The 27,584-nt window shown below is 40.1% G+C and overlaps 1 protein-coding gene across 2 annotated transcripts in view; it reads right to left on the minus strand.

Moving 5' to 3' along the window:
* The window catches only part of NR1H4 (nuclear receptor subfamily 1 group H member 4), a 67,205-nt gene that overhangs the window by 24,678 nt on the left and 14,943 nt on the right, over nt 1–27,584 (minus strand). The window contains exons 1-6 of one of the 2 annotated variants that reach the window (XM_048836721.2): nt 24,620–24,744; nt 15,792–16,154; nt 8,426–8,566; nt 4,520–4,653; nt 3,059–3,157; nt 805–904 (exon numbers count right to left, since the gene is read on the minus strand). In XM_048836721.2, the coding sequence (XP_048692678.2) occupies nt 805–904; nt 3,059–3,157; nt 4,520–4,653; nt 8,426–8,566; nt 15,792–16,154; nt 24,620–24,650 (868 nt within the window). In that variant the 5' untranslated portion in view covers nt 24,651–24,744. Of the gene's footprint in view, nt 1–804; nt 905–3,058; nt 3,158–4,519; nt 4,654–8,425; nt 8,567–15,791; nt 16,155–24,619; nt 24,745–27,584 lie in introns of those variants that run through there. The other variant, XM_048836731.2, reaches the window with a different exon arrangement.

Below are 27,584 nucleotides of genomic sequence, written 5' to 3' on the forward strand. Positions count from 1 at the left end.
TTACTCCAAGCCACACGGCACAGAAAGGTGCGGGGAACCTCACACAGAGATGGGTTCCATGGCACAGGAGTAGAGATGGATGACCTGCAGATACTCTGCACTCCTCCTCTCCAAATAGAAAAACTCTGCCTCTTGTGCTGTATCTGAAGCCACGTGGGATGGGGCAGGATGTGCTTCAGAATGAATCTAACAGAGCCGTGACACATTTGGCCTCTCAAGGTAGCATGATGCTAGATTTTTATAATGCCTCTTCCACTGAGAATTGAAAAACTGAAATCTCATTTTCAATGTGATTCATTATTCAAGGAGTCCAAAACACAAACCTTGAATAAACATCCCTTCCACACACTTAAAGCCAATGTTCTAAGCACACACATTTCAGTGGATGACACTGACCCAAAGGCTTAAACAGAAAAGGGGGCACAGGGAATAAAATAAAGTTTCTAAAGTGTTAGAGTCAATTCTGAGGAGCAATATTTTGCATTGCAACATTATCTTAAAATAATGTACCTTCAAAGACTCTAAAACACCCGGAACATTTTGTCCTTGAATAGATATAGAGGATATTCCTTCTGAAACTGGTTAAGTTTGAGTCTTTCAAAGCAGTCTCTTGGAGTATAAAGCTTCAGTTTTTTAGGTCGCATCAGTGGCTTATGTGTATTGGCAGGGACAATGGAACATACTTTTATACATCCTCTCAGCTATACTTACCTAGATATACATAGCAATCAAGCTGCAACTAAAATCAATTAGAGGCTTGCCATTAATTTCTGTGGGAGCAAGATTTGGTCCATTGTGACATACCTGGTAACTTTTTGGTGAATTCCACAAGAACCTGAACATGACTGGTAGCCATTTCTGTTAAGATGAGAAAATTTTCTTCAGCACTGAATTCCTCTTGTAACTAAGTATTTAAAATTAAAAAAACAATGGTTAATAATAGCTGACACTTTGGACTTCTGTCATTCTTTTTGTAAGAATATCTCAAAGCACTACACAAATATTTACTAATTAATCCTCACAACACCTCTGTAATATAATAGGTAATAAAAGTAAACAGAAGTTTGGGATTTTAAGATTTCAGGTGGATTGTGGCAGCTGCTTGCCACTACAAAGCAATGTTACACAGTAGTTTAGATTAAGGAGTGAGGAAAGACACTGTATTCAGTTGCAACTGCACTGGGAATTTAGAAAGGCAGAATATCATCTCCAGATTGGAATTTGGCCAGGTCACCAGGGTTAACAGTCCTACACTTATGAAAAGAGCATGAAACCTTTACTGACCCCAAGTGGTCAGAACCTTGCTTTTTCAATATCATGTGTGTAACCGCACCTCCAGCAGTACCACACTGGAACATTAGTTCATATGGATTCAAGGGGAAGGGTGCCAGCTACTCAACTAACATTACTGCCTACAGCACCCAGGATATTCCTTGGAGGTCACCCATCTAAGTATTTACTTGGCCCAACCCTATGTGCTTGCAAGATCTGATGGAACTGCAGCAACAAGTAGCATAGTTTCAGACCAGCTACTACATTGATTCACCACAACGACGGGAAAAGAAATATACCATTACAAAAAATTGCTCCAGCAGTGCAAAGGGACAGTATGGCTGATTTAACTAGGCAACTGAAGTGGTTGTAAAACCCAAGTGACATAGAACTGGCATAGCCAGTTTGTCGCACATGCCACATAACTCCCCCGGTATAGTGGAATGTCAAAAGGATTGAGCCCTGAGGAGAGCTGGTCAACATATTTGTTCAAAACTCTTTTGTTGTTGTTGTTGTTTTGTTTATTGACATTTTCCATTTTTTTAACAAAAAAACCCCCCCAAACTGAATTTTTTTTAGTTTTCAAACTTGGAAACCAAAATATTTTCTCCCATTTTCCCCTCTCTTTTCCCCCTTTATCTTTTCTCCCCTTTTTCTGCTTTTTTTATTTTTCATTTTGCCACTGAAAAAGAGAAGCAGTGAAAGAAAGGGAGAGGAAGAAAGGGGGGAGAAATCCCAAAAGGAAAAACTGAAAAAAAAAAGAAGTTTTTGGTTCCAAAAACTGAAACATTTCAAGTTTTTGGTTTGATATTCTTGTTGCAAAGTTCGAATTTTTTTTGCGATTATTTTCTTACCAGATCTAGTCCTAAGGCTCCTCTAACTTGCCCTTAGGAAGAATAACCATAGTCTGATAAGGCAATAAAAAGCCACCTTTGCCTCCCACTTCCTGGATTCTTTGCTGTGCTCAGCCAGACCAAAAGATCAAGTGTCTTTATGTGTGTGTTTGTGTGTGACGGCAACTTTATGACAACAGTCTTGGAGGCTGTAGTTTATTCACACAAATTCAGATTTTACTAGTCAATGTAGATTTCAGTTAAGCAATATTCAATATAGCATCACATTATACTACCTATTTGAAAGTCTTCAGTGATTAATCATTATCTGAGTGATTTGAGGGTGTTAGTCACTTTCCCCCAAGATGCACACTCTTCTCCTCAATATTTGGGTTCAATGAACAAAGAATTGGTCAGATTGTAGTGATTTAAGAACAGATTCTGATTTTCTTATATACTTTTAGATTGTAAACTCTTCTTTTAGACTGTAAGCTCTTTGGGGGCAAGTACTGTAATTTACTATGTGTTTGTACAGTGTCAACCTGGTTGAGGGCTCTAGGTGCTACTTTCATATAAATGTTAACTTATGTTCACAACGTACCCCCAGAAACATTAAATTAAAAAAAAAACATAAATATCCTTGCTGGAAGGTTGCTTTATTTCTTAGAATTCAAAATGTTTATAAACAAAAAGAGCGCAGAAACAGGCTGCTCCCTAAAACAGACTGACATAACTCACCCCAACTTGCTTTAAGCTGCTCCCAGATGTTACAGAGCCTGTAGCCTGCAAACAGGACCAGAAAACCCTCCCACTCTTAAAGTGACAGCTTGTAGTTCAAACACAGCCCTCAGTATACCACCTTAACTCATGTTAATAATAATAATAAAGCCCCGTAGTCTCTGCATACAACCCAAATAACAACTTTCAAAAGACTAATTAATTTGTGTACTTACAAGTTTTTTTGATACCTCTTGAGGAATTCTTTGTTTACTATAGGAATCCATGATGTAATGAAGAAGGTTCTGCTGTTCTGGGGTAAGTTCTACTTTCTCCTATACTGGCAGAAAAAAACCCATAAAGTTCAGTAACTGGAAGTGATCTAGCATCTCTTACTTCAGTAAGTTTGTATCGATTTACATCTTACATTTAGATGTCAACAAGATGAGAAGTCTGCCTAGCCCCTTAGAGACTGCAGATGTATACAAAGGATCAATGATAGAGTGGTATAAATGTTTTACCAGCATGAGTTTGGAGTGGAAGTATTATCAGGTTTGGTAATTAGTGAGTTATGTGGACATCCCAAAACCTCAATACCACACCCTCATATATTCTATACATGACACTTACTTTACAGAAAAACGATTTTATAGATGTTTTAGTGAGTTTCAAAAAACATCTGGACTCTTTGTATATCTCAGGTATCGTAATTATTATGTGTCCCCAACTGGGTAAGGCTCAAAAGAAGCATTAAAAGCCTCTAACGTGACTTGATATTGCTTTTCTATACCTAAGAATATCAGATTTTAAGGTCTAATATCTCCGCACATTCCAGGTCTAGAAGCAAACACTAGGTCCATTTGGAATGTCAGAAATCTTGCTTTTCCTTTGCTCCTATTTCTAGTCCTGAAGGGCAGCAAGGTATCCAAATTTAAATCTGTAACTGATGCAAGTAAGGACTGAATATTGCCATCATGGCCTTTGGGCAGCTGTAAATTTTGGGGGGGGGTAGTGTTGGAGGATTGGAATTCCACATTTGGGGAGAAAGAGCAATGTTTCCTTCTATCAAACTGATCTTTTTATGGCAACTGTTTGCAGGTACTCAGATTTAGCATATTAATAGTAGTCCTGAGGGAGATGGATTCATGACAGAGTGCAGGTGAGGTGGTCAAAGGTGCATGATAATTTATAAAACCGTAATTATTCAATAGACACATCCCATGCAGAGATTAGATCTGTAAATATGTATCGTAAAAATATCCACGGATAATTTGCACAGCCATGTGATGAATCTTACTTAATGTGTCTTCTGCAGTTTATCACGTCTCTGCAGTTTATCCCATGGATATTTCTACCACATAGATCTAATCTCTGTGTGGAATGTGTATGCTAACGTGGTGCGTGTGCATACGTACATGCATGCATAATTAACATGTTAGGGTCAAGACACCCCCCCCCTTAGAATCTATATGAGAAGTTACCGTTTTACATGTTATTGACGTAGACTAATGCCTTAGATCCTCAAATAAGGCTATTTCATTAATTATAGGTAAACACTATAAACACTGAGGGAAATGTGTCTGGCTACATAAGGCGATTCTCTAAATTACTTCAGTGTAACCATAGTATGCTGTGTTCTTTGCATGTAGCTAAAACATCCTAATTATTGTACAGACTATTTCCATGAATTTTATTACCCTGTATATTTTAGTTGTAGATGTCACTTGCTTCAGGTCCGCTCCCTCATTATCTTCGTTGGCTGTCTGATCAGGCGGCTGTTTCACATGTTTTCTTAGACGTTTTGACTTGCATTGTATTTCTGTTAACAAACCTGCAGCATTGCAAATAATACATTCATAGGATTCGCACCCCAAAAGACATATTAGGGTAGGTTAATTTTCACATACCAGTGTGGAACCAAGTAAGTACATGAGCATGCCCACATATTGCCCTTTAACACCAATAAACGACTTACCCATGCAAGACATTCTCTGAAAACAGCTTTCAGAGTAGCAGCCGTGTTAGTCTGTATTTGCAAAAAGAACAAGGAGTACTTGTGGCACCTTAGAGACTAACAAATTTATTTGAGCACAAGCTTTCGTGAGCTTATGCTCAAATAAATTTGTTAGTCTCTAAGGTGCCACAAGTCCTCCTTTTCTTTCTGAAGACAGCATTCTCCTTAGATACAAGTACTTAGGCCACTCAAAAAATCGACCTAATTTGTTTACTATATGAATCCATGATGTAATGAAGAAGGATTATTTCTACCTAATTTCATAGTGTAGACATACCCTCCGATACATAGATGAAAGGCTATGGATGTTACGATCAGCATTTTTGGGCCGAGCCAACTTCTACTAGTGCAAACCAGGGTGCAGCCGCACTTGCAGAACATCCACTTAGAAGGGGCACAGGCATCTGCAGCGCCACTCTGCTGACAGATCTAGTGTTGCTGGTACAAACCAAAAGTGAATCATGCTGGCCAGGGAGAGGATATGGCTGAAGTGTCTGGAAGATGTGCTGATCCAGTGCATTATCTGGTCAACTGCCACAATTTGTACCTCCCTGCACTAGCAGATTGAATCAAGCCCAGGGTTTATTATTGATTAGAGTCTATTGTGTTCTTAAATTAAATATTTGTCACTTAATGTATTTATTCTTATAGACTGTAAACAACTTGGGTCGGGGCTATCTTTAGGTGCATTATGCACAGCAACCAGCACACCATCTGTGCTGAACAATTACTAAATAATAACAATTAACAGAACCAACCCTCAAAAGAAAACCAGCAAACTGACCAACAGGCAAGCAGGTATGAATGGATCTAAGAATATAATCATCACAGAACTTCAATTTAGAGTTTCTTTCAAGGAGTCTGCCTGGCTCTCCAATCTTGAAAATGCAGAACAGGAAAAGAGACTCATTCAGAAAGTATATGATGGTGGGGAAAGATATGTAAACACTGAATTCAGTTGTGAATGTTTTTAATTTCCTGTTTAAGCACTATATAAAATAACCTACCAACACCACTGAGAGAAGAGGAAGTTTACATGATTAAAATAAGACTTACATATAGTACCTTGAAATAGGAAAATATCAGTGATAGGAATGTTGCAGATAATAATTGGCATCAAGGTATGTGATTGTACTGCCTCATTTTTACAACATCCTAGCTTTATTTTTCTAAAGAATAGATGTAAAGCAATCCTGCTAAAACCATTGGGCCAGATCCTCAGCTGATGTAAACTGGGGCAGTCAGTGGAGCTACACTGATTTATACCAGAAGAGGATCTGGCCTATTTCTTTTCTGGGGAAAATTTGGTTTGCTTTGTGTCCTGTACACTAAAGGCCTGATTCTGCCATTCTTATTTATGCTGAGTAGTACTTTGGGGGTGAAATTATAGCTTCACTGAAGTTAGTTGCAAACCTCCTATTGATTTCAATGCAGCCAGCATTTTACTCTAATTCCAGAAATGGCTCCATTTCAGTGAGACTAGGAGTGCGATTCAGCCGGAATAAGAGTGGCAGAATCTGGCCTTTAAGTAGAAACTCAGGTCACGCTAAAGAACTGCAACTATAAGTACAAAAATATATTTGAAGCTGATGGTTAAATAATTTCACCGTATTTGTGGTTTATGTGCAAAGGACATAGAAACGTTTAGTGAGCAGGGCCATAAATGTTTATAAGACTCTACCTCCCTTTTTGCTATAGCAAAATTCTTCAGTGTTTATAATTGCAACCCTCTGGTATGAGTAACTGAAACAAAGTTCAAGGTAACCTTTTATTTCAAAGAAACTTCTTCAACTTAAGACAATGTATAAATAGAAGCTTGAGGTTTTACCACCCTGTCAAGCCCTGATCTAAAACCAACCATATACGGTGTGGTCTTCCTTTGAAACTTGTTAAATGATGACTTGCAAAATGTCCTCACTGAAGTGCTTTAGAACATGCTTATGTTTAAGTTATGAGTAACATGAGATACCCAGTAACAAAGTAAGTGTTTCCATTGCAGAGAAAGATTCAAATGGCAGCACCTATTGTCGGTCTTTGTTTCACATATGCCAATTTGAGAAAATGATCAGCCAGTTTAAAAGTTTCATGTGTCCTCAGTCAGTATTATTTACACTAACCTATTTTTTTTCTGTGATCTGTTGTTTTTCTGCTGCCATGAGTCACTCAGAGAATCCTGATCTCTTGAATTTGTGGAACAATGAATCTGAGTCCAACTCCATGGGTTTTTATTTTCCTATGACACTTACTGACTCATTGAGTGCTATCATCACTTTGGTGGCATTTGTTTTGATATTTATGTATTGTACGAGAATATGTCATATCTCAGGATCTTTGTAGTCTGTTCAATTTACAGAATGAAAGATTAATTATATTATATTTGCATGCATTCCAAATATTGATGGAGGTTATTGTTTCTCACAAAGCCAACAGTTAATATAGCATCTCATGATCAGATTAAAAAAAGAGAAGTATATTAAAAACTCAGAGTAGATTAATTTCCTGTATGAACCTAAATTGGTTTGACACTACAGTGTGCTAAAATGATTGGAGCCATCAGTAAATAGAATAAACTGCAGTCCTATTCACTGAAGGCAGCATATGCAGGTGTGTACACTATATTTCTAGGAGTGAGCCTTCAAATATGGAATGACTATTACTGTTATAGTTGAAATTGAATTACTGGTAGAACTTTAACTCCTCATTTTGGGGTGTAGTGCAGTATCACAGATGTTTAAAGTACATTGGCCTGGAGCTTGGTAATGTATATAAGTAATATGTCAGCCTGAATTCCAATTTTTTTTAATATAAAACATGGTTTAAATCTAAAAGCCAAGTTCTTTGGAGGTGATTGTACCTATATAGCTCTATACCTCCATTAGAAGAACTAATGAGACGATTTAAAAAAAGGGCTGTCCCTTACCAGGCCAGCCCAGATTGCCAGAGGAGGACTGCAGCACACAGCAACTTCCACCCAATGGTAGCCCTCCTTTTTCAGGAGATCCGCCATTGGTTTATTGCCAGCAGTTCATACAAGCATTGGAATTGGCTGGGAAGGGCTGGCAGGCAGTCCATAAAAAGGTGGTTTGGGGTAGGGGTAAGTCTGTTCCTTCTCTGCCCTACATAGCACTGAAAATTCCCTGCTTCTTTGTATTCCTCCCCTTCTCCAATTGATGCCTTCCACCACCTCCCTCCTTTTTCCATAGCTACTGGAGTGGCTTTTCCTCGCACTTGGGTAGCCCCTTTGGCTCTTGCCTTTCGCTGTGTCAGCCCACTCTGGCAGGGAAAGTCCTTTCTTCACCACCAGATCATCACACACCTCACGCTCTGATGTCCCCTATCATTAACCAAATCTCATCATTCATGGGTATGTCATGCCTATTCAATAAGATTTGTTGAGCATGGACTGCAGTGCCTTTAATGCTACAGTCCATGCCTTCAGATTTGCTAGATTATATCTTTGAGGGTTTTACCCACCTTTGTATATGTATGGAGGCTTCAGCATATTAGCCACAGCCCAGTTAGACAAATGTAAGATTGAATATATTTTCAAAGTACTTTGCTTGCTTGATGCAAATACCTGTATACATACATTCAGCCAACATCCCCATTTGTTTGCATTTCCGCAGGCGGCACTCCTGGCACTTTCTTCTCATGTACATGTCCATCTCACAATTGCCTCCATTTTTACACTTGTATACAGCATTTTTAGTGATACTTCTTCTGAAGAAGCCTGTGCAAACAACAGTGAGATAGATGTGTAAGAAGGCACTGCAAAGTGGGGAACTGATTAGCTTGAAAAGAGACTGCATAACTGTTTCACCCTCTGAATGCAACACATTCTGCAACAACTCCAGTTTCTTTTGGTATCACTTGGACATGCTGATGGCTGAATTATTGCTACTTTAAACCATTACTTGCACCTAAGTGGTCCATGCAATATCATTTAGAACCAGATATTATATAATATGGGTCTATACACTAGACATTGGCCTGAACTAAAATCCCACATCCAAATATCTGGGATCCTTGAGAAGGTTCAGATGCAAATTTGGAACCCATCACTGTGGTTCAAATACCAGGATTATACACAATACTGGACAGTACTCTAATAGCCAATGAACAACTATGAGGCTACAATTCACTTGAAGGACTCTGAGGACAGGACAAGCCATGAGAGTGCAGGCAGCAAACCCATCTGAGTGAATTCCCATTGTCTCAATTACCGAGAATTAGAGTACTTGCAAACACATGTAAGCAGGGTCACACAGACTGCCTGCCCATCTAGAATGAAGCCTCTGAACTATATTTAGTTTCATCCTACATATTAAAGTAGACAATTCCTCCCTCGTTTGCAACAACCCCCTGCCTCCTTCATTAAACTCTGCCCTTCTGGTACACTGAGGCCCTAATTCAGCAAGGTACTTAAGCACTTTTCTAACTTTAACCACACAATTAGTCCCACTGAAGTCAAGTTTCACGGAATTTAGTTTCCCTGGATTCACTCCAGGTTTACATTGGTGTAAAGAACTGCAAACAGAAATTAGCCCAAAGAAAATCATGGATCCACAGACCCCTTTCTGATTCAGTACAAAGCCCTTATTCACTGTCCAACCTGTACTCAGACTGCGCTACTGTGGAAAAGACAGTATGCATTCATGCAGTGAAATTCTATGCAATAAAAGACTATTATAATACCACTTACTAGGGGGGCAAAGATAAAGTTGCACAGGCAACCTTTGCTTTAACATTTCCTGAACTTTTAGTGCTTCATTTTGCAAGCATAGCATTTTTCGAATGCTGCGTTTTAGATGGGATGATTTAGCAGCATTCAAAGAGGGAGTGAACTCCGTCAGGCATGGGAAATAATCTCAACTCTTCCATCAGTTTGGTGGCAGAATTTTAAAAAGGGGTTCCTGGAAGCCCCTGAGGGCACATGGCTGATTTGTAGTACAGGCTAACCCTAATCTCAGCCCTGGTAGTATTCTACCTGACACTTCCATTCACTAAAGGTGGGACTGAACAAAAACACAGGATCCAATCACCCACAGTCAACTCGGGGGGAAGTTCAGATCTGGCTCTCTTCTTTGTTTTCTCTCTGAAAGGCATTGAACTAGGACACATATGCCTACATGCACCCCTGAATTGTTGAGAAATTCACGGTGGATCCAAATTAGTGTCATGGCTCAGGCCCATCTTTAATTTAAATAATCCATCCCAGCCCTAACATTTTGTTACAAAAAATAATAAAATTCTATTTAGCAACAACAAACTTGGCACTTCTTTGACTCCTGTCTCCTGTACTGTGTGTTTTGAATAGTTCTCTTTTTCCATTCAAATATACTTGATTGACACTAACCTCTTTTGAAATGCAGATTATTTGGAACTTTCAGTCAGACCCAGACATTATTTTTGTTTGCCATTCACATGGAGTTTAACACATTTCCATATGCTGGTCAGGGAAGGAAGAAAAGGTCTAGGTTTAAGCTGTAGATTTTCAATACCAGTTAAATGGCAGTTCAATTTGTTTCAGATCATGTTCTAATTTTATTTTAAACAATTTATTTAAAGGCTGCAATTCATGAAGAAAATCATTTATGACAGTTATATTCAAAAGCTGTATGCAAATATGTTTATGACCATTAGAAGTCAGATTGCTGTTATTATGGCTAGCATAAACAAGAACTAGGCAACACTTTATTAGCTGTTATTTGTATGTAAAGAATTGCAAAAGCTTTAGCAAATGCAACTTATTGACAACATGTAGTGATGCCAAATCAGTGAGATTTATAAACCAACAAAATTTAGAACTGTGACTGTTTCCTACTGAAAGAAACAATTTTTAAAATCCAAAATATTTTTCTGCTCTGGCAAAGCAGAATTTTCAACCTTACTCTCATCCCATTTTTATTATGGAGTGACATTCTTAGCAGTTTCTCTCTAGATAGTCTTCTCCCTAGTAATGTCAAAGTTAGTTCTCCCCTATAAGCCCAATTTTTGACACATATCCCTTAGTAATAACAACTCCAGAGTTAAATCAAACGTCCTGAAATGTCACGTGTGTGATCTTGTGCTAAAGGAGAATTTTTTGGGACAATCTGAGGCAAATCAGGCAAGATATTTGGGGAGACAGTGCCGGAGGGGGATTTAAAAATAAGGTGTTTTTTGCATTTTGACATTGCTAACCTTATCTGATCTTCCAAAATCTCAACAACTAGCTTCAGTTAGAAACTATGAATGTGTTTTGTTCTGTTAGCCTCAACAGTGATTAGGGTTAGTTATGGGTAGAACTCCCTTTTTCCGGCCCCAGTCCTGAAAGTTGTTCTTCACAGGCAGACCCTCACCAACTTTAATTGGGCTTTATACAGATACATTGAACAATTTATGAGACTGGGGCTTCAGTGTATATATTGCTTTTCCCACCCTGTCCCCTGTTGAAGTGTTTGGTTTTGCATCAGGTAGAGGTCATCTGGTGCATGAAAATAAACAAGAGCATGTTTGTGGTCTCTCTCTCTCCTACAAAATGAATTTGAAATGAAATTAACCAGTTCTATCATATCCAAATACTGAATTGTATCTTGCATATACTGTATAAGACATTAAAGAACAAGAGGAGTTGCCTCTTCAACTAAAAGGACACAGTTTGATTCTAGCTCTTCCTTTTATGAAAAGTGCTCTACAATGAAATCCGCCAAAAGGGTGAATTTACTATACCAGCACAGCTCCACAGAGTTAAGAACCATGAGAGCTGAACAATGCTGAGTCATGTCATGAGGAGAATGTCTGCTGAGAACTGGTGTTGAGACACAATGAGATAAACTCTACTTTGGTGTAACACCATTGACTTCACTATTTCCGAATCAAGTCTTCTAAATGCTACCCAATGAACAAGCAATGCATGCCTACTTTGATCGGTCAGCAGTATTCTTTGAAATGTCAGTAGTCTGAGTTCCATCATCACACAAACTGTCCTGACTTTCTAGAGAGAGTGAGAAGATGAATGTGGAATGACTTTAACAGGAAATATCTGTGGTTTGACATGACATACATCAAGAATTATCAGGAATAGTTTGGGGGTAATAAAAATCAGCTAGGCCATTTTGTAGGCGACGGAGTATATAATCCACTTTTCTGTCAATGTAAATGATTTTGTGACTTCAATAAATGAGTATGACGCTATAGTCTGCCCCACTAAATTCATGTGACTTGTATACCACCCCTTTCCAGAGGGGTCTCTAGATTCCAGTTAGGGTCCAAATGTGCTCTAAGGCCTCCTCACAGGGTATGTCTACACTGGAATTAGACATCTGCAGCTGTCCCATGCCACCTGACTGGGGCTTGTGTGGCTCAGGATACAGGGCTGCTTAACTGCGATGTAGACATTCATGCTCGGCCTACAGACCGAGCTCTGGAACTCTCCCACCTCACAGGATCCTTGAGCCTAAGCTCCAGCAATGTCTACACTGCAATTAAACATCCCCTTAGCCCAAGCCCAAGTCAGCTGGAATGGGCCAGCTGCAGATTTTTTAATTGCAGTGTAGACATACCGAAAGAAGGTTTTATAATGCCTAACCAGGACAGGTGTTACAATGGAATAGACTGTAGAAAATACTGTAATATATAATATCCCAAACATTGTAATAACACTTGTAAACTGTCTCATTGTTTATGGACCATTATGCCATTATTGTAGAATGATGTAATAATTTATAACTGCACAATTAGGGATGAGAGATGTCCCACAGAAGTTTTCAATTTTTAAAGTATCTTTTAAAAAAATTCTAGCATAAGCCTAGATCTCAGAGGTGTGCATCCTGTTTAGTTTGCTTTTTGATTGATATTTTGGGGAAAGGATAAATAGAAAATCAGATTTTCAAACCATTTTTTTCTTGCCAAGTGATGGGCAATATTCACATGTATCTGTATGCGGATATATATATATATAGTAATATAGTCACAAAAAACTGAATGTATGCACAGCTCCAGAATACAAATTTCTTGTGAGCCAATAAAACATGTTTTTTTTCCCCCACAAAAAAAAGAGAGAGAGAATATAAGGTCAGCAGCTCTTTCAATTTATAAGTAAACCACTCAAGGTTCACTAAATTCTCTTCAAAATTTCAAATATAAATAGACTGGTTTGTATTCAGGTATCACAGATATATTTAATTGGTTCTATCATGCTTTGCACTGGCTCTCTATTCAAATTGTAGATTAATGTTGATAGTAATATCTTACTTTTATATAGAGCCTTTCATTCTGAAGGAGACCAAAGTGCTTAACTCCACACATTTAGCACCACTGAAATGCAGCCACCTCTGGCGTGAAGGGCACCAAAGAGGCAGAATGCTAAGACCATTAAAACATACTATCCAGCTTTTCAAACAGAATTGTTCTCCTCTCCCCCTCAGCACATCATCTTACTATTGCTTGAAGCCATTCTAAGGTTTATTGCAGAAACATAATACATTAACCTTAAATAATTCAACTTTTACAGTCTTTGACCAAGGGTTGTGCTTTCCTATGTAACTGATGTTGTAGCAATGAAACAGTGAAAACACAAAATGAATTATCCCAATAAAACAGTAACATAATGGTTTCACAGAATGATTTAAGTAAAATCAACAAGGAGACCTGAACATACATTTACTGTCACCACTGATCCCAACACTTACATGAGAGTTGTACTCAGAATGATTTTGGCCCAAAATGTTTTTAGTTTTTACCATGTTGTTTCCTCAGTCTCTAGTTATAACTGCTGGAAAAATTATTACATTTCATTTGGTAAAAGCCATTTAATAGTGAGGGCAATTAATCACTGGAACAGCTTACCAAGGGAGGTCGTAAACTTATCATCACTTGGAGTCTTTAAATCAACACTGGATTTTTTTCTGAAAGATACACATAGTTCCATCCACAAGTTATTGGGCTCAAGAGTATTGACTTATGTTGCAGGGAAGGATAATTCCCTTATTTGATGCAATTATCTACCAATGTGCCCTGGAAGAACCATCTCTAGGAGTAAAAGTTGTTCAGCTGCTACGTCCTTGTCCTCTCTGCTGAAACTACCAACAACAGATTGCTAATAACGGTGAGTGGCTTTTTTTGCCACGTGTGGGCTCTGTTCACTGGGCACACTTAAAATGTTCATTCTAGTTTTAGAGATATTATCAATTTTGGAGGTATTCCTTATAGAATAATATTAAAATGACGACTGTTACTAGTCCTAGCACTGGAAATAACTTTTTAATTGCACCCATGCATTTCCTATAGGCCACCAACAAGCCATCAGATGGTGATCACTTTCGGTCACTACTGACTTGGATTAGATCCTGAACTGACAACATAGAAGTGAAAAGCTCTTATACTATTACCAGTCCTTTCAGCTGCTCATTTTACCCTCATGCTGTCTTCTCAAGAAATGAAAGACATGCAATGTAATACTCCACAGACTGAATTTTTTGTGGGGAGGGGGGTTTAAACAATATTTACAGATCAGAACTCAGAAATGATGTAGGCTTGACCAGCGATAGTTCTTATTTTAAATCAACTGTTTGTTTTGCTGCTGCTGTTGACGACAATGATGGGTGGATGGATGGATTGGATTGATTGATTGGTGATGGTAGGTTTTGGTGGACAAACACTTTTGCTTTAAGTTTGTCAATCAACAGTGCTGCAAGGCAATGTATATTCTATATCCACAAAGGAATGAAACTACCAATGTGTCCCAGGGAAAATAATCATAGAATTATAGAAATGTATGACTGGAAGAGACCTTGCGAAGTCCTCAAGTCCAGCCCCTTGTGCTGAGGCAGGACCAAATAAACCTAGACCATCCTTGATAGGTGTCTGTCCAACCTGTTCTCAAAAACCTCCAGTGACGGTGATTCTGCAGCCTCCCTTGGAAGCCTGTTCCAGAGCTTAACCACCCTTCGAGTCAGAAAGATTTTCCTAATCTCTACCCTCAATGTCCCTCGCTGCAGACTAAGCCCATTATTTTTTTGCGACCTACCTTCTGTGGATGTGGAGAATATTTAATTGGTTTAATTAAAGAACAAGAGGAGTTGCCTCTTCAACTAAAAGGACACAGTTTGATTCTAGCTCTTCCTTTTATGAAAAGTGCTCTACAATGAAATCCACCAAAAGGGTGAATTTACTATACCAGCACAGCTCTACAGAGTTAAGAGCCATGAGAGCTGAACAATGCGGAGTCATGTCATGAGGAGAATGTCTGCTGAGAACTGATGTTGATACACAATGAGATAAACTCTACTTTGGTGTAACACCATTGACTTCACTATTTCCGAATCAAGTCTTCTAAATGCTACCCAATGGACAAGCAATGCATGCCTACTTTGAATGGTCAGACTATTGACATTTCAAAGAATACTGCTGAGTTCCACCACCACACACACACCACACGTTAACATATTGGAAGGCTGTTGTCAGGTCACCCCCTTGAGCCTTCTTTTCTCAAGATTAAACATCCTCAATTTTTTAACTTTTTCTCAGAGGTCAGGTTTTCTAAAACTTTTGTCATTTTTATTGCTCTCCTCTGGGCTCTGCCCACATCTTTCCTGAAGTGGTGTGCCCAGAATTGGACATGGTGCTCCAGCTGTGGCCTCACCAGTGCCACGTAGCCTGAGACAGTTACCTCCTGTGTCTTACATACATACAACACTCCTGTTAATACAGTCCAGAATGATATTGGCCTTCTTAGCAACTCCATCACATTGTTGACCCATATTCAATTTGTGATCCACTATACCCCCCAGATCCTTTTCAACAGTACTACTACCTAGCCAGTTAATAACAGTGCATTGGATCCAAATGCAAAGATCTACAAAGGGTAAGCACTTGAATGAGCTTTTCAATTAAGACAAAATGAAATTTCAGAAATAAATATCTATTTCCCCCCAAACTTATTTTGTGACAGATTCATTCATATTTTGCCCTACCTTTGCACCCCTCACAAGTCAGAGCATTATAGTGGTATCCAGATGCTTTGTCACCACAGACAACACATAGCTCTTCTCCTTTCACTCTTCCTGTGGAGTGGCCCAGTCTAGACTTCTTGGCTACAGGTATATCCACTAGTTCTGTCTCTCTTGTGAAAAAGTTCTCACAGGGGATTCTCCTGAGTTCATACATTCCAGGGGAATACCATTCTTCAGGCTGCTGGGGGTAAAAGCCAAGGTTGGAATAATAAGGTGGTGATGAAATCTGAGGCTGAACTGGGGGGAACGGCATACTGCTGTACTGTGTATAAGCGGACACATCTGGTTCTTGTACTGGAGAACTCATTGCCTCTGTAAGAACACCTACATAATAATGCAGAAACAATATGCATTAGTACCATTAAACCACAGTCACTGGAACAGTTTCCATTCCTAAATATACCAATCTCAGATACTGGAAAAAAATTATTTATTAATCCTAGAGATTGTATTGACTAAACATAAAGAACTCTAAAATAGTCTTGATAATATTTATACTTCCCTCAGCATCCAGAGGCCCCAGTCACAGAACCCCCTATGCACTAGGTCTCTACAAATATACAGAAAGACGCTCTCAGTATAAATTAACATTCTCAGCTACTTTATTACAGGCAATGAAAATATTTTGCACTGCTATTTCCTTAGAAAATCTTGAAAGATTATTATTTCTACAGAGCTAAAAATGTACATGATGCTCTACAGACAATTAAGGGAAAGCAGTCCACATTACAAAGGAGCTCTCAATCTGGATTAGACACAAAAACACAGCAAAGAAATGCAAACAGAAGCCAAGGGAGCTATGGGAAGGAGGAAGGCTACAATAGTAAGATGGAGATACACATATCTTGTTCATTTCTGTTTTATTTGGAGTTAGTGTACCACAGCGTGAGGGAACACAGCTGGGAGAAAAGACAAAGGTGAGGTTTAGCAAGAGCTGGAAGGTTAACCAAAATAAATGAACCTTCAGGAGGGGTCTGAAGGGGAAGCGTGAGATTACACGACACAGAGGATCAGGGAGGATAATCCAAGCATAGAGAGTGATATGAGATACAGGAGGGGTTCCCAAACTGTGGATTGTGGCCCAAAGGTGGAGCCATGGGTAGAGTTTTGTAAGGGCATGGCGGGGGGTGGGGGTTGTATTGTGAAGTGGACAGCAACAGAGTGGCGGCCAGCAATGGCTCCTGCCCAGGGCCAGATGTGCCCAGCACACTGGCAGGTCGCAGAGGGCAAAGCGAAGCCGCTGGGCTATGGGCAGAGGGCAAGGAGAAGGGGCCGGCCCCCTGAGGTGGCAGCTCTCGGGACAGCTGGAGGATTTCTGGAGAGTTCGCAGCTGTTCCCACTCTGAGTCATTGCACCCTGTGATTCATGGCTGGCAGGCCCCCTGAAGTATCAGCCCCACAGCCTCCCCCAAGGAGAAGGGTTCAATGGTGCCGCTCTGTTTCCTCCTGGACAATGCCATGATCATGACCATTATAGGTAAGGCTAAGGTTTAGTCATGTGCATTTTTAGTAAAAATCATGGACAGGTCATGGGCAATAAACAAAAATTCACATCCCCGTGACTTGTCCATGACTTGTACTATATACCCCTGACTAAATCTTTGGTGTTCTGGGGGGCTCTAGGGGCATAGCTGCTGCTCTGGAAGGGGGACTCTGGGGCACCCGCTGGTGCTGAGGTGGGCTCCGGGGCGCCTGCTGGGGTGTCCACTAGTGCTGGGAGGGGGGCAGCACAGGATTAGCACTGCCGCTGCTAGCAGGGGACAGCCCCACTGACCCAGGACCACTGCCGCAGCTGCTCTGGCACGGCAAGGGACTGCCCTGCCAGCCCGGGACCACCACGCCGCTGCTGGCGGGGGAGTCTGGGACTGCCACCACTGCTGGCAGGGGGGCAGCCCGGGACCACCACTGTTGGGGGGGTGTGCATCTGGCCCCAGGGCTGCCTGAGCTGCTCAGGTGGCCCTGGGGTCAATTGCACCTGCCGGCTGCAGAAGTCACAGAAGTACTGGAAAGTCATGGAATCCCTGACTTCCGTGACCTGCGTGACAAACTTGCAGTCTGAATTATAGGTAACGGCCAGGCCCAGCCCAAGTGCCTGCCTCTGTCCAGCACTGGCAGCTCCCAAACCCTTCCCTCGTTCATGGGCAGAGGGTGTCTGTGAGGTATCCCAGGATGCTGGATGGGTGACTGGGGCAGCTTTGCCAGGTGACAAGCTCAAGGTACTTAGTGAGCTGCTGAGGCGGAGGGTGTCAGCGGGGGCTGACTGTGGAACCTGCCTTGCTCCTTCGCCCTCTGATTGTTTCTGGTCCCTGCTGAGGTCAGGGGCTGCATGTGTCCCACAATGCCCCTCTTCCTGACGGACACGTGGCAGCCTGGGAAGGCCAGGCTGTGTGCTCGGCAGCCCCATCCCTGATTTACCATTTGATCAGCCTGAGGGAATAATGACTCACCTGCCTGGTGGGCAAGGCGGGAGTGGACAGTATCATACTATATAGGCTGATAGCAGGGGGCATAATTTAAAGGTTCATCAACCCTGAAAACAGCTCAAGTCATGGCCCTACCCTGGCAATCCCCACCACCACCTTTACCCTCAGTGTCCTCTCTTGGAAAGCAGTGTGAAGTGTTACTAGTGGGCCACAGTGCCTATTTCAGTTGCACAGGTGGGCCGCAGGGGAACAAGCCTGGGAACCCCTATGATAAAGTGCAGATTAAGGGCTAGATTTGTACCCCTTTGGTGAAATGGCTATTGAAGACAAGGGAGTTTTTTCCCAAATAAGGACTGCAGCATTAGCCTCTTAAGACAATAACAAATCATGGCACCAGCTAACCAAATGTGATAAGGAATTGAAGCAGTTACTGTAAAAGCAGCATACAACAATGAAGTCCTAGAGATAAATAGCACCAACAGAAGGCTCCCTTAGCCTTGTACTTTATGGACTTGTTAAAATTCTATTAGTCACTTTCAAAATGCAAACAAATTAAAATTAAATCTCACAGTTATAAATTATAACCAGTTCAACAACACTCAATACTCCCTCTGTGATGTAGTTTAAATCTAAGAAACATATCAGTAAGTTGGACAGAGAAGAGGAAAGTGATTTACAAATTACAATAAACTTTCTGTTCAAGAAAGTCCATATCCTGGTGCTATTGAAGGGCATGGCAAAATTCACATTGACCCACGGGGAATTGGCTCTGTGAGAAGTAACTATATTTCCAGGAAGTTACTCAGTTCAGCTTTAGATAACTCCTTTTCTCTCTGTATTTAATGTTGAGTGGGCTTGGAGGAAAGCTTGAGATCTCAGTAAACACTGTTAAGTCTACTGTAACACAATGACAGGTGATAGCTCAGGTTTTGACATTTCTGCAGTAAGGCAACAAACATTCATCCATGAGGATTTGTAAGATTTAATCACAAGAGGCATTTTGTGCAATAAATTGTGTGCTTCAAGGTTCCAAACCTGTGAGATGCTGAATGCCCTCAACTCCCACTGAAGTCTATGGTGAGACAGATGAGAAACCCTGGAGATAAACTGTCATTGATGAACATTGCTAAGTATACTTTTTTAACTTGTACCGTATTTACAAATCAGAAGAAATTTAGTATTTTTTTCTGCTTTCCTTTTCCTTTTTGAGGGATAATCACCAGAAAAGAGGATGTGGCTGGGAACTCTGAGGAGCACTTCTACCAGTACAAAAACAGTCCCTCTCTCCCCCACCCCACCCCAGGTTTCCATCAATTCAAAGGAGTCAAAAGGAAAGGAGAAGTACCAACAATAAAAGATAGGAACACCTGCAATGACAGCAAGACATTATTAGCTATGAAAGGGGTCCTTCTATTCTGTCACCCTTCAAGCAATACCAGAACCGTAACTTCCTGTTTTAACTAAACTCTCATTCCAGATGTCCCATGGCATCAGCTGTGCTACATCTTGCTCCCTTACCAGCGTACAGCACTGCAAAAGTTGATGCAAATCACTTTTCAGTATCTACTTGGGCTGTAGCCCACGAAAGCTTATGCTCAAATACATTTGTTAGTCTCTAAGGTGCCACAAGTACTTCTGTTCTTTTTACTTGCTTAGATGGTACACCATCAACATAGCATCCACTCATGTACTGACGTGTACAGTTAGCAGAAGCAGAGATGCTGCCATAGCACAAGCAGACATAGGTATGTCTGGAAAGCTATGGGACAAAGCCAAAGGAGGACAATGGTGCTACATACCACTAATAATTATTTAAATTACAGTAGCACTTAGTGATCCCAGATACTATCAGGATATTAATACATAGTAAAAGATGATCCCTGCTCTAAAGAGCTTCCACTCTAAATAGACCAGACAAAGAGACAAGTACATTATCCCCTTCTTACCAGTGCGGAACCAAGGCAAAAACATTTTGTGACTTGCTGGAGGTCACACAAGAAGTATGTGGAAGAGCTTAAAATTGAACCAAGGTCTCCTAATTCTCAGTCTCATGCTTTAACCATAAGACTATCGTTGATATCTGTCAGCAGCAGCACAGAAAAACATGGGCAAGATGTTGTGTTAACAATGAGTTGCTGAATGCTCTATTGTTTTGCAGGAGACTCCAGTGTAAAACAAAGTTCTGGGTACTTGTGGGCACAGTATTAATAAATATTTGGCCTGTTTCTGTTAATTATATTTTCAATTTATTGTGACTGTTACTTAGTAAGATTGTTCAAAATTATTTATGTAGAAAAACAAGAGTTACTTTAGTTTCCAACTATACAACCACTGCACAAATATTTAGTATCTGTTTTGTGGAAACAACTTTTAGTTATGGGCACATAACATGCCATTTGCTAATTTTTAATTATTTGGTTGATTGATTTACACAAATGGGAGTGGGAAGATCCCAGGACTAAAATAAAAAATACATTATTCATTTTTACTTTTATGTCATTTCCAAGAAATGCTACAGAAGCTTTAAACCACTTTCCTGATCTGCTCAGGGCTTTGAAATAATAGTAAGAGACTGCAGCACTCCTCCCAAAAAGAAAAACAAATCAATCCAGGGTTTTACAGTGGGTTCAGTACACAATACTGGGACAGAACTGTGGGAGTTTAGTTAGACCTGTGTAGATATGTACAAAACCCCTCATAGTTCCTAGAGCTGTATATTTGTTTCCGGAAGAAACCAAATACACACAAATCTCTCTATATTTGGCTAAACCTGAATAACCCATACATCTTTATTTCTCTTACCTAGCCTTCCCACAATAACACCACATTAAAAAAAATAATTAATTACGGCCAGTCCCTGCTCACTGAGGGGTAAAGGGTGGGAGGGAGAGAGAGACAGATCTTTATAGCCACACTTTAAAGTGCTGGTAGGCACTCAGGATATGTCTACACTGCAATTAGACTCCCGCAGCTGGCCCATGCTGGCTGACTCAGGCTCGCAGGGCTCGAGCTAAGGGGCCGTTTAATTGTGATATAGACAGTCTGGCTCAGGCTGCAGCCCAAGCTCTGGGACCCTCCCACCCTGCAGAGTCTTAGAGCCCAGGATCCATCTGAGCCTAAATGTCTATACCACAGTTAAACAGCCCCTTAGTCCAAGTCAGATGGCACAGGCTAGCAGCTTGTTTTTAACTGCAGTGGAGAGATACACTCAGATACTATAGTGATGGGGACCTGCCTTTGATTTTCAAGGAAACTTATCCTAGGTCTTGTCTACACAAGAAAGTTGCCCCAGTTCAATTTAAGATGTAGTTTAAAACTGATTTTCCCAACCTGAATTTTTGGGATTATCAGTTTGTGAAAATTATCAGGATTTTGATTTTATTTGGGGGTGGGGGAGGGGAGGTTCTACTTTCAGAAAGGGGAAAATGTCAAAAATCTCCAAAACTCTCATGGGAAAGGTAAACCATTCCCATCCAGTTCTATACACAAGGCCTTCTTGAAGAGGCTTACTAGAACAATTAGCTTCTTATAATAAAACTAATTTGATTTTATCTTGCTGACTGGAATGTGCATATGATTTTATTAATGTATTAATGGAGAGTATAGATCAGATTCTGACATTACTTACACTATTGTAAAGCAAGATTTCAGAGTAGCGGCCGTTTTAGTCTGTTTCCGCAAAAAGAAAAGGAATACTTGTGGCACCTTAGAGACTAACAAATTTATTTGAGCATAAGCTTTCATGAGCTACAGCTCACTGCATCGGATGCATGTAGTGGAAAATACAGTGGGGAGATTTTATATACACAGACAGCATGAAACAATGGGTGTTACCATACACACTGTAATGTATACCTTCAAATCAGCGGCACTGCTATGGGTACCCGCATGGCCCCACAGTATGGCAACATTTTTATGGCTGACTTAGAACAAAGCTTCCTCAGTTCTCGTCCCCTAATGCCCCTACTCTACTTGCGCTACATTGATGACATCTTCATCATCTGGAGCCATGGAAAAGAAGCCCTTGAGGAATTCCACCATGATTTCAACAATTTCCATCCCACCATCAACCTCAGCCTGGACCAGTCCACACAAGAGATCCACTTCCTGGACACTACATTGCTAATAAGCGATGGTCACATAAACACCCCCTATATTGGAAACCTACTGACCGCTATGCCTACCTACATGCCTCCAGCTTTCACCCAGACCACACCACATGATCCATTGTCTACAGCCAAGCTTTACGATACAACCGCATTTGCTTCAATCCCTCAGACAGAGATAAACACCTACAAGATCTCTGTCAAGCATTCTTACAACTACAATACCCACCTGCTGAAGTGAAGAAACAGACTGACAGAGCCAGAAGAGTACCCAGAAGTTACCTACTACAGGACAGGCCCAACAAAGAAAATAACAGAACGCCACTAGCCATCACCTTCAGCCCCCAACTAAAACCTCTCCAAAGCATCAACCTCTCCAACGCACCTCTCCAACCTATCCTGAAGGATGACCCATCACTCTCACAGATCTTGGGAGACAGGCCAGTCCTTGCTTACAGACAGCCCCCCAACCTGAAGCAAATACTCACCAGCAACCACACACCACGCAACAGAACCACTAACCTAGGAACCTATCCTTGCAACAAAGCCCGTTGCCAACTGTGCCCACATATTTATTCAGGGGACACCATCATAGGGCCTAATCATATCAGCCACACTATCAGAGGCTCGTTCACCTGCACATCTACCAATGTGATATATGCCATCATGTGCCAGCAATGCCCCTCTGCCATGTACATTGGCCAAACTGGACACTCTCTATGTAAAAGAATAAATGGACACAAATCAGACATCAAGAATTATAACATTAAAAAACCAGTCGGAGAACACTTCAATCTCTTTGGTCACTCAATTACAGACCTAAAAGTGTCAATTCTTCAACAAAAAACTTCAAAAACAGACTCCAACGAGAGACTGCTGAATTAGAATTAATTTCCAAACTGGATACAATTAACTTAGGCTTGAATAAAGACTGGGAGTGGATATGTCATTACACAAAGTAAAACTATTTTCCAATGTTTATTTGACCACCCCCCCTTACTGTTCCTCACACGTTCTTGTCAACTGCTGGAAATGGCCCATCTTGATTATCACTACTAAAGGTTCTCTCCCCGCCTTCCTGCTGGTAATAGCTCACTTTACCTGATCACTCTTGTTACAGTGTGTATGGTAACACCCATTGTTTCAAGGATCACTCTTGTTACAGTGTGTATGGTAACACCCATTGTTTCATGTTCTCTGTGTGTATAAAATCTCCCCACTGTATTTTCCACTACATGCATCCGATGAAGTGAGGTGTAGCTCACAAAAGCTTATGCTCAAATAAATTTGTTAGTCTCTAAGGTGCCACAAGTCCTCCTTTTCTTTTTGTAAAGCAAGAGTGACTCTGCTGACAGCAATGGAGTTACAGCAGTGTAAATCAGTGTAAGTGGGATCAGAAGCAGACCCATTGTCTCTAGTAATATATTATGTTAATATGTTCTTACTGTTCCATTACACTTTTCATATCAGAAACACACATGTAATCATTTTTGAAATATGATAATTGAAATAAATACTAATAGGTCTGAAAAAATTGGGGGTTATGTTTTGCAAAAGAAATTGTAATTAGAACATTTCACAAAATGTCTCAAATTTTACTAATGTTTTCAGAGTGAAATTTTATTTCTTGAATCTGGCCATCAGTTTGTGAATACTTTCCCATTATGTAATTGGTGGGTGAGATTTGTTGAAGATTTTTTTTTCCAATTTTACATGTGAATATTTTGGGTGAGATTTTAAAAAGCTCTCAGCATTTGCTTAACTGGACTCCCATTGACGTAAAAGGAAGTTTTACCATCAGAGTTCAGCCATCACTGACTGCTTTTGAAAATCTCACCCTTTATTTTCAGTATAATGTTGAAGTTATATACAGGCTGTAGAATTTGTATGCAAAATATTACAGAAGTTACAGTGGTAGTGCATTGGCACAACAAATATTGTCAATATAAAACTATAAGAAAAAGAACAGCAAACAGATTAAACCTTAAGGCCTCGAGCCTGCTAATAAAACTAATGTAATGTAAGAGTCACAGAGAGCAAATGATCTTAAGCCAAAAAGAACAAAATGTATTTCCTGTGATTCACAGGATAAACCAAAATGGGAAACATAAGCTAATCAACTGGCTTAAGTACTGAAAAAACTATTATCAGGTGTCTAAGGGCATGGGCTAGACAGCCTCTGGCATCAAGCTGATTCACAGCATTTAACAGATATATTGTACAATGTAATAGATCAAACATGAGCTTGAACAATATCCTACCGTTAGCCGTCTTCATTCCGACCATTTCCATGACAATTCCTGAAAAACTTGGGCTATTTAACGTGTTGTTCTCTTTACTTTTTCTTGACAGTACTTATCATCTACACTTCCTTAGTCCTGCTTCCTTAATATCTTGTTGCTTTACTCTGAACTGAAAACTAGAACTTCCTTTAAGACTAGCTAAGGCGTGATACAGGCCAGAGGTTATATAGTTTACTGATTAACTTCATTACAGTGAAGCCTATTTCTAATTGCTTGAGAGAATAACAATGCCAAATTACAGTATAAATGTCCTTTACTAAAATCTGGATACTTTTCTCTGGGTCAGTGGATTCAAGGGGGCTCTTCCAAATAGCTCCTCCATTACAATTTTGTAATTTTTTGTTTTCATTCACCTTAGTATTTTGTATAAATAAAAATCTACTACTTTTTTTAGGTGAATAAACTTAATAGATTAACCATTCAAAATCATTTTGACTGGCTGATGCAGCATGTGTATCATAGGCACAGAGAAAACTCTATTATTTTAGGATGGCCAAATTCTGTCATCTTTACCCAGACAAGAATCACGTGTTCTAGAAAATTCTTGGTCAATACAATTGCTCAGGAAAGTATCCACGATACCTGGTAGTAAGTGTATGTAGAATCAGGCCCTAAAGGTATATCATTCCTTTTAAAAGCTAAAAACCTGCATAGGAGGAACTAGTGATTCTCTGTTGTCCTGTCCTATCAAATGACCTTGTGCCACATAGATTTATTCATTCACCTCCTTCAGGTTTAGTTGAGGTATTTCTCATTATTTTAGAGCATCTTTCAGGTTACTTCTGCTCTACTGGATCATTTGTTGTCCATAATTATTGTACATACATAATGTTCTGTTTTAGTTTTTGCTGCTTTGTTTCCCTTTGACTTGGAAGTCGACCACTTGCCTATTTATCATCATGATAATGCCAGATGTTGCACCATCTGCCAGATGGTGCTGGATACAAATAGTTAGCTACTTCATCTTATGATCTTTTGGTTGTTAAATAGTTTCTGACCGTTGATTTTAGAGATTTTTTAAAAACCAAACAAAAGCTAACAAATGGATCCAGTCTCTACAGTTCACTAAGGTGCTATGTCACTGATACAGCTACTATATAGCATTTACTTTTGAGGTTTTTTTTCATTGTCCAGTCATTAAGGGCTGCTTAAATATGTTGCTTTGTTTTCTGCTTCTTACATTAATTTATTCTTGTATCTCACTATCCACTCTAGGGGGTCTTTTAATGAATTCTATAAAAAATACTCATGCCATCAAAAATACTTTTACTCTATTTTTCCCATTCTTCTCCAACTTGTCACATTTCCAGTGAGTTTGACATATCTAATTATTTCCCACATGTATTGTGTTACATTCTGGGGAGAAATTGCTGGAAATCAGCACCAGTTCATAGATTTTAAGACCAGAAGGGACCATCCTGGTCATCTAGTCTGACCTCCTGCACATCATAGGCTGCAGAACTTTACCCACCCACTCCTGCAATAGGCTCGTAATCTCTAGCTGAGTTAATGAAGTTTTCAAATCTTGATTTGAAGACATCAAGTTACAGAAAATCCACCATTTACTCTAATTCAGACCAGCAAGTGACCCATGTCCCATGCTTCAGAGGAAGGTGAAAAAACCCAGGATCTCTGCAAATGTGAGCTTGGGGAAATTCCTTCCCTACCCCAAATATGGTGATCAGTTAGACCCCGAGGATGTGGGCAAGACCCACCATCCAGACACCTGGGAAAGAATTCTCTGTATGAACTCAGAGCCCTCCCCATCCAGTGTCCCACCTCCAGCTGTTGGAGCTATTTGCTCATAGCAGTAGCAGTTGGGCCATATGCCATTGTAGGCAACCTCATTATACCATCCCCTCCATAAACTTATCAAGTTCAGTCTCGAAACTACAATTACAGATTTTTTTAAACTGAGCCTCTTTATTTGAATCAATTGTATAATCCTATTTTTCTATCTATCTACAACCTTCCATCTCCACAGTATCTGAAGCTGCAAGATTGAACGTCATGCAGATTAACAAAACCTATACAAGAAGTTTCAAGAGAAAGCTGTAATGGGCTACATATTCAAAGCATTGCAACCCATTTGACACCCTAATACCAGATTTTGTGCACCTGTATGTACATGTAAGATGTTAGGCATGCAGTCCTTACCTAAAAATGACGTTGTTTCATATCTAAAGACTTGTCCCTTGTAGAAAGGGCAAGGGATAACTGTTGAAGAAAATGGTGGGTGCACGGGCATTTCACACATATTAGGTGGCTATGTCCCTGTTGTATTAATTTAGATGGAATATATGGCCAGAGGTATTAACATAACCCAGTCACTGTGCGGCATGAAACAGTTTTAAACAAGGTTCAGAGTTTGGCATAGAGACCTCAGCCTACTTAGTACCATGGCAAAAGCACCATTAATAATCCTTTTATCTCACATCTTTTTATTAAAGATACAGGAAAGAAGGGAAAACAGTTAAAGTATTAAAAATGGCTTTCATTTTAATAGCATCCCTTGTTCCCTTTCCCTTTAGCTGGAGACAGTTATTAGAAGGAAAAAAACCTTGTCTGACAGTCTCTTAGATGGTATTGAAGATGGTAACAACTGTCCTTTATGGTCGGGGTAGGGGAGAATGAAGAAGTTAGTTGAGATGGGCTGGAGCAGTCAGCATTGCTGGCTGTTTTAAAGTCCAATCCCATTTTCTAGAAGACAAACATATACAAAGGAGAAAGAAAAGTACAGCAAAGACAGAAAATGCAGCTTCTGTCTCTGGTGTTGACTCTCAGTTGCACCCTCTCTTCTGGAGAAACACAAACACTGCACGTGTCTGTAGCCAGACAGACAGCCCCCCCCCCCCCCCCCCAGACCAGCATTGCTGGAAACACAGGAGGAAGCCGGAACAGGGCACTTAACATATATTCCAGC

The sequence above is a fragment of the Caretta caretta genome, chromosome 1 (genome assembly GCF_965140235.1).
Source record: "Caretta caretta isolate rCarCar2 chromosome 1, rCarCar1.hap1, whole genome shotgun sequence".
In the NCBI taxonomy this organism is placed as follows: Eukaryota; Metazoa; Chordata; order Testudines; family Cheloniidae; genus Caretta; species Caretta caretta.